The 16328-nt window shown below is 46.5% G+C and overlaps 1 protein-coding gene across 1 annotated transcript in view; it reads right to left on the bottom strand.

The window, feature by feature from the left end:
* HMCN1 (hemicentin 1) overlaps nt 1-16328 on the bottom strand; it is a gene marked incomplete at its 5' end in the record, with an annotated part of 164443 nt that overhangs the window by 16636 nt on the left and 131479 nt on the right. Inside the window, 21 exons of the mRNA XM_031059162.1 lie at nt 269-439; nt 962-1132; nt 1633-1902; nt 2893-2974; nt 3471-3661; nt 4132-4266; nt 4732-4945; nt 5313-5503; nt 5982-6251; nt 6484-6618; nt 6752-6889; nt 7026-7133; nt 7311-7475; nt 7666-7787; nt 7965-8121; nt 8769-8896; nt 9630-9774; nt 10798-10939; nt 13922-14058; nt 14916-14997; nt 15645-15835. Of these exons, the coding sequence (XP_030915022.1) occupies nt 269-439; nt 962-1132; nt 1633-1902; nt 2893-2974; nt 3471-3661; nt 4132-4266; nt 4732-4945; nt 5313-5503; nt 5982-6251; nt 6484-6618; nt 6752-6889; nt 7026-7133; nt 7311-7475; nt 7666-7787; nt 7965-8121; nt 8769-8896; nt 9630-9774; nt 10798-10939; nt 13922-14058; nt 14916-14997; nt 15645-15835 (3345 nt within the window). The remainder of the gene's footprint in view (nt 1-268; nt 440-961; nt 1133-1632; nt 1903-2892; nt 2975-3470; nt 3662-4131; nt 4267-4731; nt 4946-5312; nt 5504-5981; nt 6252-6483; nt 6619-6751; nt 6890-7025; nt 7134-7310; nt 7476-7665; nt 7788-7964; nt 8122-8768; nt 8897-9629; nt 9775-10797; nt 10940-13921; nt 14059-14915; nt 14998-15644; nt 15836-16328) is intronic.

Raw genomic sequence — 16328 nt, 5'->3', positions numbered from 1 at the left:
TATCCCTGATCCCACACACTGCCCCAGAACGGGCACACAGCCCGGATATCCCTGATCCCACACACTGCCCCAGAACAGACACACAGCCCGGATATCCCTGATCCCACACACTGCCCCAGATTCCTGTTTTCAAGAGTTCGTGCCATTCAATTAAAAAAAAAAAAAAAGAGCAACTAAAAATAAGCTGAGATAATTTGGGTTTAGAGAAACAAACAGACCTGTATGTGAAGCCCCTCGTGCAAATAAGATTAAATTACTCTTCTCTTACCTGGGCAAGGCCTAAGGTTGCACATGACTGACTCCAGAGCGCTGCCCTCACAGGGCTTCCCTCCGTGCTGAGCTGGGGGGTTACTGCAGGTCCTGCTCCTTGTCCTGTTCCCTTGGCCACAGCTCCTTGAACACTCTTCCCACAGCCCCCACTCCGACCAGCTCCCGTCCACTAAGAACCAGAAAAAGCCCAGTTTTCATTAAATAATATTTTTGCAATATTTATTGAAATTTCTTCTTTCCTTCCAAAATTGATTACAACTACTTAGAAAAATTAATCTGCCATCAAGATCCATGGTGATAAAAGTCCATTGTTTGGGAACTTAATGCAAGGCACATTAAAAGGGTCAATTCATTGTGCCTTTGCAGTACTTAAACAGCGTTTACAAAATAGAGGGAGGGAGACTTAGATGGGCAGACAGCAATAGGACACAGGGGAAAGGTTTTAAATTAGAAGAGGAGATATTTACATTAGGTATTTGGGAGGAATTGTTCTCTGTGAGGGTGGGGAGGCCCTGGCACAGGGTGCCCAGAGAAGCTGTGGCTGCCCCTGGATCCCTGGCAGTGCCCAAGGCCAGGTTGGACAGGGCTTGCAGCAACCTGGGACAGTGGAAAGTGTCCCTGCCCATGGCAGGGGTGGCACTGGATGGGCTTTGGGGTCCCTCCAACCCAGAGCCGTGTGGGATAGCAGTGCCTGGGCGGGGCTGGCGGTGGCAGCTGCGCAGGTCGCTGCGGGGCCCCGGGCAGCCGCGGCCCCCGTTGGCCGGCACGGGGCTGTCGCACTGCCGGACGCGCTCCTGCACTCCCTGGCCACAGGTGACGCTGCACGCTCGCCATTCCAGCCAGCTGGAGAACCCGCCGTGCACTGCAACGGGAGCAGGGATGCTGCTGGGCACTGCCGGGGCCTGCAGCTCCCTTAGGCAGGCACAGAGAAGTGAAATCTGCACCTCCTGACCCCTGGAAATCCACCTCACTTCATATCATTACTGTGCACAAATCTCTTACCATAGTTCAAAGACAATTACTGCACACGCTGATAAATTATTTTCTTTAGAGACACAGTTCAGTTATGACATGTTCTGAGGACAGGATCTGGATCAAGACCCTTTCATTATAATTTTTGTTTCTTACCCCTCACAGCCTCTACCTTTCCCAGCTGGATGAGTATAATAGAATAAAATTTAATGAAAGAGAACCCCACTGACACTTCAGACTAGGCTTACCCTAGACTTAATGCTTATAAAGAAAATAAGATCCAACATCTCATCCATAAAACATGGGCAAGATGAACGTTGACCACATTTGATCCAGATTAATGCTGTCATCTACCAGCTTCAAAGTCAGTCTGCTGTTTTGTGCACTTACCCTGCACAGTGAGGGGCACTGTGACGAGGACAGAGCCCAGGAGGTTCCTGGCCACACACTCGTACTGGGAGGTGTCCTCCCTCTGCAGCGCGGCGATGCGCAGGGAGCCGTTGGGCAGCAGGGTCACTCTGTCACTGTCCAGCAGGGGCTGGCCCTGGCGGGACCAGCTGATGGCAGGAGGGGGCTCTCCCCTGGCCTGGCAGTCCAGCACCGCCGTGGCACCAGCCTCCAGCACGGTGCCCACCGGTTCCACAGCGATCACTGGGGGGCCTGAAGAGAAAGGGTTCCCTGGGTGACAGCACATGGGCACAGGTCTGATTGATTTAGTACTAAAGTGAGTGCAGAGAAATCCCCAGTCAGTTTACTTTGACTAAAATTATTATTGCTGATCCCCTGCTGGCTAAATAGAAACACACACTCCTTAAGGTTGGAAAACAGATCACCAAGTCCAGCCATCAACCCAGCACCACCACTGATGTTCACCACTAAACCGCGTCCGCAGGTGCCACCAAACAGACACGTTACAATGCCAACAATTAGCTGGTTTGAACGTGCAGCAATCTGAGGACTAAAGCAGAGATTAAGGCCCAGCTATAAGAGCACATGCTCTTTATTGCTAAAATGGGTTGTTTTTCATAAAACCCATAGGAAGATGATATTATTCATGCCCAGAGACAACTGAGGGGTAAGGAACAGACCCACAATGCTTGAGGCTACAGTAGGAGAGGCATGTTTAGAAATCACCCCAACTAGCAAAGAAAAACTCTAACGTATTATTTTTGCTAAAAATAAAATATTGTCAATGAGAATAAGGATTCACCTCATATAACTTGAGAGTCTAGTTTATTCCAGTTGTATTGAGTGAACTAAGAGAAACAGGCCCTTTCAGAGTGTGGTTCAGTTCATTCCACACTGGTTTCTGTGATGAGGCTCAACCACCCTTTACATCCCTCTCTTCTTTGAGCTTAGACCAGACTCTCACATATTCATAATGAAAGATGCCCAGAGAAGCTCTTGGCTGCCTCATCCCTGGAAGTGTTCAAGGACCAACCAGCTCTAGTGGAAGGTATCCCTGCCCACAGCAGGTGATCTTTAAAGTCTCTTCCAACTCAAGCCCTTCTATGATTCTATGGAAGAGGAGATGAGTCCAAACCTCCAGGGCAGTGCCCAACCTGAAACACTCCCCCAGGAGCTGCCTGCACCTCCCCACAGGCAGTTTTCACTCCCTTAAGGGGCAAGAAGCCTCCCTTTGAGCCTTACTCTGCAGGGTCAGTGTCAGGCTGCGCTCCACCACACCCACGTCATTGGTCGCCACGCACTTGTAGTCACCAGCATCTTCATTCTGAGGAACAAAACAGGGGCTCAGTCTTCAAGGCCCCTCCTGGCAGAGAATTTTAATCCCAATTCAAAATACAGACATGAGTACATGGGGAGAAATAGGAGTCTTGCTGTTCAGATTAGGAATTTAGATTTGGAATAAGAGATTTGCACAAGGAGAATGCAATTGTTTTTCAGCTGACCTGTAGAAGCCAGGCTCTCTTAAGGTTAGGAGCAAAGGTCCCATTTAATGGTCATGACCAGGATCTCACACACCAACAATTAGTATGCAAATTCAGTCCTTCTGACAGGCAGGAAGAACTGTGACCCCATGGGGATTTTTGCCTCAATAATTTGAAGCTAATTCCAGTCTGAATTAAAACATTTGTTAAAGGTGACAAATGTTAAAAATGTTAAAGAAGGATAAATGTCTAGCCTGACTCCTTCAAACCAATATGATCAGGAACACCTTTATCAATCAAGTTCAAAGCAGACACTCACAGTACAGGGGCAGGACTCACCACGGTGCCATAGATAGCAAGGGAACCATTCCCAAGCTGTCGGATCCTGTTACTAATCTGAACTCCTACTCCTTTTCTGCTCCACTGGATGGTTGGAGGAGGATCTCCCCTGACTTCACAATTCAACATGGCATTGCCACCCAAGGGTTCAATTCTGCTGGAGTGATAATCCCCTTTGAAGACTGGAGGCTCTTAAAAAACAAGACATGGCAGAGGAATAGTAGAGCCAAAATAAAATGTGCCTAATTGAGAACTGCTGGCAGGGATCACTCACCTCTGACTTTCTGAAGGGGCAATTTCAACCTGTTCAGATTTTTCCCATTTAGCCATTGACAAGGTATTATATACTAGGGGGAATGGCTTTAAACTGTCAGCAAGCAGGCTCAAAGTGGAGAAATTCTTCCCTGTGAGGGTGGTGAGGCCCTGGAACAGGTTGTCCAGAGAAGCTGTGGCTGCCCCTGGATCCCTGGCAGTGTCCAAGCTCAGGTTGGATGGGGCTTGGAGCAACCTGGGCTAGTGGAGGTGCCCCTGCCCATGGCAGGGGTGGCACTGGACGAGTTTTAAGGTCCCTTCCCACCTGTTCCATTCCAACTCCACTATCCAAACCCAGTTGTTACATGGAGCTGTCCAGCAGCAAGCACAACTGCTGAATTTCATGTACCTTTGACATACACAAAGCCAATGGCCTTGATGGAGCCCACTGTGTTCTCTGCAGAGCACACATACGTCCCAGAGTCCTCCTTGGACACCCTCTCGATGAGCAGCTCGCTGTGCCCGTTGACATCATCGTACTGTGCTGGAGGGAGAGCAGGGAAAGGGTCATTCCAGGGATTGAAATGTACCCAGCTCACAGAGTGCTTGGATCTGTGCACTCTCAGCAGCACAGCCATGGGGTCTTGTGCATCCCTGAGACACTCCAGGAATGCACAGAAAGTCATTGCTGTGACATTTGCCCACATGCACCTGTTCACTTCAGCTGTCCCGTGATTTCGAGCATCAGTTGCTGGATACTGAGTAAATACCATCAGATAGGAAGGTTTTTAATGTGCTACATTACTGGCTACAGAAGAGGGATCATCTTTTAATCACCCTACAGCTCTGTCTGAGAGGCAGTTTAATTACATGATTGCATAACACTAATGACATTCCTCACACAATCACTAACAGTTTATTACAGCTGGAGTTTTCTTCTTCCCTGCCCTAAAATGCAATGTTGTACAGGGGAAAATAATCTGCAGCCAAATGGCCATCAGGGACCCACCTGGAATGATGTTATTGTTAAAAGTCCACGTTATTCTGGGGACGGGTACCCCAGTTGCTTTGCAGGTTAACCTGAGCTGTTCTCCTTTGGTCAAGGCCACGTCTCCAGGCAGTTCAGTGAAAGCTGGGAGCACGTGAACTGTCAGGGTGACCGTGTGCATGTCCTCCCCAGCAGCGTTGGTGGCAATGCAGGTGTAACTACCAGAGTCTTCAGGCTGGAAGGAAACATGGTGGGGAAATTTCAGCTGGGATTATCCTGCAGCTGGGATATATCCTACAGCACATGCCACTCGTATCAGTAAGATAATCTTGAAAATCTTGGAACAAGCATTCAGCAGAAATGCTCAGCTGAGCTCTTCCACTCCCCTGTATTTGAAGGATGACTAACATTTCTTTTTACCCTTCCTCAAGATTTATCACTACAAATTCTTCACAGATTTTACTCCCCAGTGGAAAATGAAACTTCTGTAATTATTTTGGAACATTAAGAACACGAAATCAAAATAAAACAATGACTAACCCAGAAGGGGATCTTATCACTATCAAATGTGTGCGGTAATAGCTTAGATGCAGGGAGCTTACCACAACACTGTCCAAAATGAGGTCTCCACCAGGCACAGTCTGGTATTTTCCCACTATGTCTTTTAACAGCATGTTGTCCTTCCTCCAGTTAATTGTTGGTGCTGGGATCCCCTCAGCCACACAGGACAGAACGGCCTGGGAGCTCTCCGTGACCATGTACTGCGTATCCGTGCTGCGGATCCTGGGTGGAACTGTGGAGAGGTCATTAGAAACATTTCCTCTGGGTATTATCCAAGCACAACACTGGACTGAAGAAATCCTTTGCCTGGACCTCCTGGATTGTCCATTCCCATCAATGACTGTGTGCCGAAATTCAAGCAACTGGCTGATATTACAACTTAATAACACTCCCCTATATTAAGTAGCACAATTTTCCTGAACTCCTCCCTGTACACCCCTAGCTCCTTACTTTCTGTGGTCACACTGGTAACACACATAATTTCCCTACAGTCTCATTTATCATGGAATCACAGGATGGTTTGGGCTGGAAAGGACCTTAGAGGCCATCTCATTCCAACTCCCTGCTGTGCATAGGGACACCTTTGACTATTCCAGGTTGTTCCAAGCCCCATCCAACCCAGCCTTGGACACTTCCAGGGGTGGGGAGTCCTGAGCCTGTCTGGAGCAGCTGTTGCAGTGCCCCCCATCCTGCCAGGAAGGGCTCCTTACCGTGCACAGCCAGCTCTGTGCTGGAGGTGCTGGATCCCGCAGGATTCACCGCGGTGCAGGTGTAGCGGCCGCTGTCCTCGGGCTGCACAAACAGGATCTGCAGAGCTCCTGTGCTCAGCATTCTCCTTCTCATGGACTCTGTTATCTGCTGCCCATCCTTGTGCCAGCTGATCTCTGGCCCAGGGTAGCCTTCAGCCTCACACTGCAGAGTGACAGACTGATCAACGGCAACAACATATTCCTCCACGTGGGTCTTGATAACAGGAGGAACTGAAAGGAACAAAGACAATTACTGAAAGAATTAGATGCTGTAAGAAGCAAGGAACTCTTTAGTTCTTGGTGAAATTAATAGTAAAAGCATGCCCTAAAACAGACATTGAACTAAAGGGAATAAACCTCCTGGGCACTGTTCAGCATCACATCAAACAGGAAAGCACTAAGTCCCTTTCTATAGCTCAGAATTGTATTTGGACCAAGAGAAAGAGTTTAAAAGGTGATTTACCTTGAACTTTCAGCTTGATTTTCCCCAGAGCAGTGCCTGCTGGATTCTGAGCAACACACATGTAAGTGCCAGCATCTTCCACAGCTGCTCTGGCAATCTGCAAACTGCCACTTGGCTGGACCATGTAACTGTTCCCTAAAACAGATATAATCGAAGTATGACACTTCTGGTCTGGTGAATCAGAGGAGAGGAGAAACCCAAATTCCGGAAAAGAAAATGGGTGTCTGTGTCACAGGAGCAGGCAGGGTCCCAGGCTTTGGGAGGATACCTGTGGTGATGATGTTGATGCCCTCCTTCTGCCACATGATCACAGGCTGAGGAGTGCCCGTGGCCTCACAGGGCAGCACAATGGGATTGTTCACGATGACATCCAATGTCCCTGGCTGGGCCTGGATAACGGGTGGCTCTGTGGAATGAAAGAAAAATGGAATAGCATAACATTCAAGGCTAGGACAATACAGAAGAGCACTAAAACTGTACAACCTGAGCAGGCTGAAGTAGCAATGCTGGCTGCCAGCCTTGCTCATCAGCCCCTAGCTTACCCTGCACATGCAGAGTGACGTGCCTGTGGGCAGAGCCCGCGGCGTTCCGGGCCACGCAGGTGTACCTGCCCCCATGGGCCAGCTGGGCAGAGGGGATCTCCACAGCTCCTGGGGCAGAGAGAGCACCACAACATGCAGAGCATCCTCCAGGCATGGGTGCTCCCTTACAGCATCCCTCATTTCATTCCAAGCCATCAGAGAGAGCATCTCTGGGGGATTGTTTGCATTTCTGTAATTCGTTACTTATGGATGTGCCTGACTGCACTATCTCCTGCAGCACATTACCTGAAGAGAGAATTCTGTAGCCATCTCCTCTGGGAAGCAACTTGATGCCATTTTTGGTCCAATGAACTGAGGGGAGGGGAACACCAGAGGCAGTGCAGGAAATTACGACTGGAGAGAGCTTTGTTACCAGGAGCTCTGTGGCTTCATCTGCTATGGATGGGGGCACTGAAAATCAAGAGCAGGGCAAAGGTTACTCACCCACATTCATTATTCCTTTGTTACAAATTCTTGGAAATACTAGGGACTCGTGAATATCAGTATCAAAGAGGAATGAAATAAAAATCTCATCTCAACACCAGAACACCCCAAAGAAGTTCTGGGTGGCACACACATGTAATAGCAATATCCCCTCTACCTTGAACAGTGAGATCAATTGCCCTTTGATCTTCTCCTGCATCATTTGACACAAAGCACTCATAGACAGCAGTGTCATCCACAGTGGGAGAAATGATTACTAAGGAACCTGAAGACAGAAGTCTGAACAAAGAAAAAAAGAAAGTAAAAGCCATTGAAATACTTCTTTCCTTCTCAGGTGGTCAGCCCACTGAATTTGCTGGCTAGGCAATGTAGTGTTTAAGCACAGACAGATTTTTCAAGTGCCAAAATCATCCCTGAAAACTTGAAACCCACAATGAAAAAGAAAACACCTCTCACCTGTATGTATTCTGGTTCTGATCAACACTAAGCAGATGCCCATTCTTCTTCCAGCTAATTGCTGGTCTGGGAATTCCAGTGGCTTCACAAGGCAAAGTGGTTTGCACATTTACAGTAACTGTGATATTCGTCTGCCCAGGAGCAATAGTTGGAGGAACTAAGGACAAACAAAGCCTAATTATTTAGAATAATTATATATATATGTGTATATATATATATACACACACATTTCTTGTGAGAAATAGATTTGTAAAGGAATCTCAAAACCTGACTGAAAGTTCACATAGCCTTGTACATTTGTGTGCAAACTCTGAGATAACGTGTGCTGACTTAGAAAGGCTATGGAATAGAGATGACATTGTTGAGAAAGAGATTGAACTAGAAAAAAGTTTCAAAAGATGGCCTTGCAAAAAGACCAGATATTTTGGAGAATTAGAGCTGTGAAAGATGTATTGTAGCAAGAACACATGGGGTAAAATAATAGGTGATTGGTGTTAGAAGTATTAGCAGCATTGTGTGGCAAAGCTAATAGGCTGAAAAACATTTATAAGTTATTGTAACCAGGAAATAGGTTGGCTTCTGATAGAAGGGTGTTAAGTTTTCATCTCTTATGTCTCACCCTTCAACGAGACTGATAATGGAATAACATCTTTTAAAACACCTCTCAGTTGCCCCATCTCTGTATAGCTGTGACTTTCTGACAATTTCTCCCCTTTTTTTTTTTAACCAGAGCAGCTAAGAAGGAGCTAAAGTGAGACTGCCTGTGTGAGAAGAAGCTGCAGCCAGCGGACTGAGCAGCCCTACCGAGGACGTGCAGGTCGAGGCGCTGGCGCTCGCTGCCCGCGGCGTTGGTGGCCATGCACACGTATCTGCCCGTGTCAGCCACCTGAGCCCAGGGGATGTGCAGGGAGCCATCCTCCAGCACCAAATACCTGCAACAGAGCAAACGGGGCTGCCCACCAGCCATCCACAGGGCACCCTGCCAGAGCACAGAAGAGATGACTCAGGGGACACAACCAACGGCCCAAATGAAGCATGCATTAATTAGGGCACAGAGTTTTCTCACTGATTTCACTCTTTCCCAGCACATGCATTTTTTAAAGAAATGATGAAATCTGGCTGACATGGTGATTTCACATAAAAGATACTGTATTTACAGAAAACAGCTAACCCCCTTTTTTATTGTTTCTCATTTAACCTTAAAAATCTTAATTAATGCCTGTACTTTTTCTTTGCAATACAACAGAATTCCTTAGCATTTGCTCAGTTCTAGAAAATGCCAAACTTCTTCCTTCTAAAACGATCAGGAGACAGAAACCATTCACTATAATAAAAGTTGGTTCTAGAACATGTATAAAAATCTTCCTGTATTAGAAAATACAGAATAGTTTTTGGTCTGCATTAAATTGCTTGGCTTCATCCCAAAACTCTGTGTATATATAAAAATCTAAACATCTTCCACATTTACTCTTCAAAATTGCTAATGTCAGAATAATTATATCTGGTTGCCAAAGGAATTTCTTTATCCTTCTTAACAACAAAAAGGTGAAACCTTAGGTGCTGCTACTTTTCTCTAGAACAATTTAATGTCTAGTTAAGTTTCTGTAATAAATACATTCTCAAGTAGCAATGAAGAATATTTATGCTAAAAATTCTGGGCAATACCTGGAATTGTTTCCAGTAAAAACAGCCCCATCCTTCCTCCAGGTGATCCTGGGGGCTGGAACTCCTTCTGCAGCACACTCCAGCAGGGCAGAGGTGTTGATGTGCACCATGACAGTCTGGGGGCTGCTCCGGATCGTGGGAGCCACTGCAAAGGAGAATTGCTGATGACACAAAAGAAGTAACTCGACATTGCAGTGATTGAAACTGAACACATGAAAAGAGGTGCAGCAGCGGGTCTGGGCTCACTGCAAAGACAGGAACAAGTTTCTTACCCCTCTGGGTGATGGTAATTGCCAAGGTGCAGCAGGAAAGGAGAAAGAAAGTTTGGCTGAAATGCATTGCAAGGGTCAGCTCTGCAAGTTACTGCAAAGGGTACCACTGAGCTAAAACAGCTGGAGTTCAGCACATGGAATTCAGCAAGCTAAGGCTGTGGGGATAATATCCTTGCTTCCTGATTACACACTAAGAAGAAAAAAGGACTTTAGCTGGACCAGGTAAGGCCAGTCACTGGGGGCACAGGGTAAGGCAGGGCCCATGTGACTGGGATGGAAACAGAATAGAAAAAGGGGGAAAAGTTCTTCCAGTCACCTGAGTGCGAGAGTAGAATAACTTCTCATCAGACTAGAGGTGAGAAAATAAAAAGGTTTAAAATGGAGCTCAGGGCTGTGGTAGCACAGGACAAGTATCAAGCATAAGGCCCCTCAAGCCCTGGCCTCTCCAGGCACAGAGAAGCTGCCACAGCTCTCAAGTAACCTGACTAGCCAGCTGTGAAACCTTGTCCTGAGGGTGCCAGTCAAATGCTTCAAAGAATTGCTCTGGGTTTGTTCAAGAGTATTTGTCAGTGTTCACTAGTATGTGATATCAGTGGATACGGGTGTTCACTCTGGATGTATCCTGACTCTGTGTCAGGAGGATGGCTGGATGCAGCCACAGATGGTAAGTGAAGCACACAGATGGTGAGTGAGACATTGCAAGTGCCCAGCAGGTCCCTTAGTCTGGGGGCCAGCTGTGGGCTCAGCAGTGGGACATGAGGCCATGCACATGGCCCCACAGTTTGGGCATGGCCTGAGAGGCCAACGCATGGCTGGAAAGTGACCACAAATGCTCAGTTCCTGCTGCCTGAACTGCTGCAAAGCCCAAGGTGCCCGAGGCTGCTGCGTGAGGTTACCGTGCACTGCCAGCAGGAACTCCCTGGTGGTCTCCCCTGCCACGTTCCTGGCCACACAGGTGTATCTGGCACTGTCCCCCAGCTCGGCGTTGTTGATCTGCAGGTACCTCCCGCTGGACAGGATCCGCAGCCGGGGGCCTCCCTGCGGGCACACAGACACAGGCAGGGCTTTAGCCCTTCACTGCTGGCCTCTCTGCACAGAACATCTGCACTGCACAGCACTGAGAGCCAGCACAGAAGGGCACCAATGAACCAGGGACTGAACTCACTGCTCCTTTACATCCCTGAAGAGAAGAGGGTGAAGAAAGCTTTTAAAACTTAGCATTACTTACTGGTTCTCCATTGAAACCCCTAATGAGGCTTGTGCCTGAAGGAGGCAGCTGTTACAGAGCCAAAGGGCTTTGGAGCTTTCACGGAAAGGGGCATCTAATAGCACATGATTAATTTCATTTATCTTGTTATCTATGCACACTACAGGCAGAAGGAATCAAAGTTTCTCTACACTTCCAGCATCACAGTCTGGCTCAGCTGGGAGGCAGCACAGGATTAGCCAGCTCAGTTTACCAGCCAGCAGTTCTGGGCACAGGCTGCCCCTCTTCCCAGCCCTGCAGCGACTCCACAGCCCCTGCCAGGAGCCAGACCAGTGAGAGCTTTACCACACCCATCCTGGGTTGTGTCTGCATCAATCACTGACAGCAACATCAGCTACAAGTGCTGAGACCTGACTGGATAAAAACCAGCAGGAAAAAGAGCACAAACTTAGCTTTTCTAGTATGAGCTACCCACCCTCTGGATGGAACTGAAAGCTGACATTCCCATCTACTCTTCTGGGTAGAGGGTCTGAGAAGGGCACCCCAGAGAGATGAAACTCCTCTGGCTCTGCACTAGCAACCTGGTAACTCTGCTCTCACACCAGGCATCAGCTCCAAGGCTGCAGTGCAGGGCTGGAGCTCTCAGGTGACACAATTCACCATCAGGTGACAGATTAGTGACAAGCTCTCAGGTGACAGATTTGGGGCAATCACTGGCATTTCTTGTTGAGAACACAACCTGTGTGATGGTTTCTAAACACAGAAACCTAGAGATAACAGAAGACAGGGGAAGATAACAGAAGACAGGGGAAGAAGCTGTAACTTAATCCTTAGGCTCTACTCAAAGTAAGCCAGAAAACTCATATTGGAAAAAAAAATACAAACTCAGCAAGTCTTTTAGTGTTTGAAAAAAGTCAGGTTAGGCCAGGAGGCTCCTATTCTTTTCAAAACTCCCAATGTACATTTCCAAAATCCCTCAAGAGTGCCACAACTTCAAAGCTGCTGGAGGCCAGATCTTTCCATAGTTCTGCTGCCAGAGAAGGTGGTGCTGCACAATTCCATCACTCAGCACACAGAGATGGACTAGGGCAGGCCTCACCTCAAAATCTGCCCAGTGGAAGACAACAGATGTGGGAGGAATGACAACCTCCACAAGGCTGCTTCACAAAACCAGTGATATTAAATTGATGTAACACTGCAGGCTGAGAACCTGCCTTTCTCCAGCCCTCTCCTGTCACTGTGACACCTCCACTTTTCCAGGAAAGGAGGATGATTTGCCAAGGATCTCCTCACCTCTCTTCCCACACCCAAGGACACCCATTTCCAGCTGCTCAGGATTAGTCAGCTGTTTTATTTCTTTGGAGTTGAGAAAGCAGCTGGACACTGGGGAGGACACTGATTTCTCCTGACGTCTAGAATATGAGCTCAGGGTGGGCAGGCCCTGGCACAGGGTGCCCAGAGAAGCTGTGGCTGCCCCTGGATCCTTGCAAGTGTCCAAGGCCAGGCTGGACAGGGCTCAGAGCAACCTGGGATAGTGGAAGGTGTCCCTGCCCATGGCAGGGGTGGCACTGGATGGGCTTTGAAGTCCCAAGAAACTTCAGCACCCACATTCCCACATGAGTTCATGAGGCTGTTCATGTTAGTTCTCCCGAGGAGAACTAACAGTGCAAAGATAATCCCCAGGTTACCATCTGAGCACCTCTGGCTGTTACAGTGTTCCTCTACTTTTGTTTTCTGGTGAATATTTTTACCAGGAGCTCATTTTCATGGTTTATGTTTCCTAAGCACTGCTTTCCAAACACAAGCTTTCCAATGAAGGCCAAGGCAAAAAGCATTCATATATTTTATTTCCAAGCTTTGTTCAACCTTGTTTTCATTTAAAAACCTCATCACCCAATTAGAGAATTAACTGTCCAGAAGTAGAATGGTCCTGTTAAATTTGTTTCCAGGTGGTTCCTGGGCTATATTAAGATCATGGTCCCTAGCAGCACTTTTTATGACATGTTCACCCACCAGATCCTTCTTCCAGCTACATTTAATTCTTCTAAAACAACCACAGAGAAAGAGTCTGAGGAATGACATGTCAGAGGAAAGCAAACAAGCAGAAACTTGGGCAAAGATTTAGTGATGGATCACAGCTAAAGGAGAAAATTCATACTTTGTATTTGATTCTTCTTTATTGATGAACAAAGGTTGAGAGAAAATTTTTAATTAGTAACTGAACTGTAATGTTCAGTCAACAAGGACCTGTTTTGTGAGTGGTCCCAAGGGTGGGAAGGAAAAAATTCTTTGTTTATAAACCATCCTCATCTTGTTGTCTCTCAACCAGCAAAGACTATCTGCCTTGCCATGGCACTATGGAATTCTGAGTGGGAAAGATGCACTTGGTACAAAACCTGGTGATTAGCAACCCATTTTCTTTTAAAGAACTTCAATTCCTTTCTAAACGCTACTAGAGTAGGAGGATGCATAATATAGCCAAAGGAAACATAGAGTGCAGTCTTGTCTCAGCTACCTTTCCTGGGAAGCCATTCAGGAGTTTACCGAAGGCTTCTAGCATTGCTCAGAGGATCCAGGAGGAGCAAGGGATCCCCCTAAAGGAAAAAAGAACAAGTAACAGCGGGATGGCCACTCCACCCACTGGCTCTGGGGGCTCATTGGGGCTGACTGCAGGCACTGGGGCTACCCAGCTGCCCTGAGCTGGGGGTACGTGACTCGGGCTGAGGGGCGAGTGAGCAGAGCAGGAGACCTGGAGCACTGCGGTGACAACTGCAGCGAGCAGAAGGCCAGCACCAAGGCTGGCAGCTCAGTACCTCCAGCAGCTCTCCATTCTTCAGCCAGGAGATGCTGGGAGGGGGCACAGCGTCCGACCTGCACTCCAGAATAGCCTGGCTGTTCTGCAGCACCATCAGCTCCTGGGGCCCTCCGGTACCGGCGATGTTGGGGGGGACTGGGACAAAAAACAGAGAACAAAATCAACACCACATATATGAACCATCAAGAAAACTACTCACTGAAAATTTCCAGTTTATCTCAAGTTTAAAATAAATGCAAAGCTGTGGTATCACTAATTAGTTCTTCCTCTCAATACCTGTATTAAATGTAGCACTCTATTTCACATCTCTATAGAGTGAGCACAGCAAACTTGATCCAACCAATACTGACATCTGTGAGCTTCCTGGATATTCAAAATAAGATTTGGAATTGTAACAGAAACCAGATGGAACTTCCCTTCTTATTGTGTTGTCACCATGATATTTTCTGAAAAATCTTCTTTGCCCAGGATTTTCTCCCGGGAAGCTGAGAAGCCTCAGAGAGGAATGAAAACAATAATTATCTGATTGCTGCTCTTGTGTTTGCTGCTTTGGAATGTGGCTTTGACATTGTTTATCAACAGGTGAATGTTTGATTGGTTCCATGTGAATTGTTTTAATTTAATGACCAGTCATGGTCCAGCTGTGTCCAGGCTCTGAGGAGTCACGGGTTTTTCTTTATCATTCTTGTTAAGCTTTTCTTTAGTACAGTTTTAGTAAAGCATTCTATCATATCACATCATATCACATCATAGCACAATAAACCAGTCTTCTGAGACATGGAGTCAGATTCATCTCTTCCCTCATCCTGGGGACCCTCACAGACACCACATTGTGTATCACATTCAGAATAACCATCTTTAATGAGAAACGCTATTATGATCATATCACAGAATATTTCATCTTTAGGAATATGTGTTTGTTAACTGAGATGCTGATATGTACCTTAGCAGTTTACAGTTTGAGGAATGTTTGTTTCCTAAATTAAACTTACCATGCACTCGTACTAAATACTCCTTGTCATCATCTCCTGCTGGGCTAGATGCTAAACATGTGTATCTTCCTGTGTCCTCCACCTGGAAACACAGGAACAATTTCAGCCCAAACTCCAGATTATGGGAAAAATTCAGCAAAACCAAGAAATACAAACACAGTAAAAACATACAACAGGCAGCATTTGAACACAAGCACAGGAGACACAGAAAGAAAGTAAAGAAGTTGTTGAATATTTCTTTATTTCACTTTGACGGAGTTATTCAGAGATGGCTCAGGAGTTTCAAGACTCCCTAAAATCTGACTGGATAACATGTGTCCAGCACTGAAGATAGAACTGGCTATAGGGAACCACCTAAGGAAGGCTTAGGTTTGGGTACTGAGGAAATCCTTTTGTGCACACAGTCATTAACATCTTTATGGTTTCTCCTTCCTATAAACTCCCCATTGTACAGCCCAGAAGTGCTTCTTTTACAAACAAAACAAACAGCAATCAATCCCAAGCTCTATCCCACTTCTGTCTGGGGAACTTCACCTGGGCATCCACAGCTGGACCCAGCCTTAGGTTACTGATGCAGGTTTTTAAAGGTGCTTGACCAGGGCCCTTCTCTAACCACAAATGCAGGTGGGTGAATTTCAGGGGTTTTTAGGACACCTCTGAGGATGGTCCTAAGGCAGGAACCATTTTAGGGATTGCAGAACTGAGCCTATTTTGAAACAAACACTCCACCTGAGCACTGGTTATTCGGAGGGCTTCTCTTAGCACGTGAATATTGTCAGTCTGCAGCAGTGGGCGCCCATCCTTCATCCATGAGATTTTGGGCACTGGGATTCCAGAGGAGATGCAGAGAAGTTCAAGTGGGTTGTTAACAATGACAGAGAGCTCTTCTGGTTCGTCTGAACCATTGATATGAGGTGGCTCTGAGGAAGGAAAAACATTCCAGTTCTTTATAAACTCAAAACATCTGTAAAAACTGACTGATCTTGTGGGTAGTGTCTGTAGAATTAGTCTACATTGAATTATTTCTGACTGTATCATGAACTCACTGAGGAACTCAGGTGGTTTCTATCCAACTCTGCTTATTAATTTTCATATTTTGTGATTTAGCATTATAAGTTAGAAAATGTTTTAAAAAACACAGATAAAACATTGCATGATTTCAGCAAATATATTTATCAGCCTTTTAGCTGCTATGCTTTCAGTTGTGCATCTTCCTGTCAAGCTGAATTTCTGCTAAGCAAAGTTACTAATTTATAGCATATAATGATATTAATTATAGCACATTTCAGTACTTGGGAAATACACAGCGTATTGCACATTCACACATCTTTAGGTATCTTTCATTTCCTTATTCCTCTCATTTATCATTATTGAAATGCCCAGGCTGGACAGGGCTTGCAGCAACCTGGGATA

Source organism: Geospiza fortis, unplaced genomic scaffold (genome assembly GCF_000277835.1).
Source record: "Geospiza fortis unplaced genomic scaffold, GeoFor_1.0 scaffold229, whole genome shotgun sequence".
Lineage (NCBI taxonomy): Eukaryota > Metazoa > Chordata > Aves > Passeriformes > Thraupidae > Geospiza > Geospiza fortis.
This window is presented reverse-complemented; position numbering and strand designations above follow the sequence as displayed.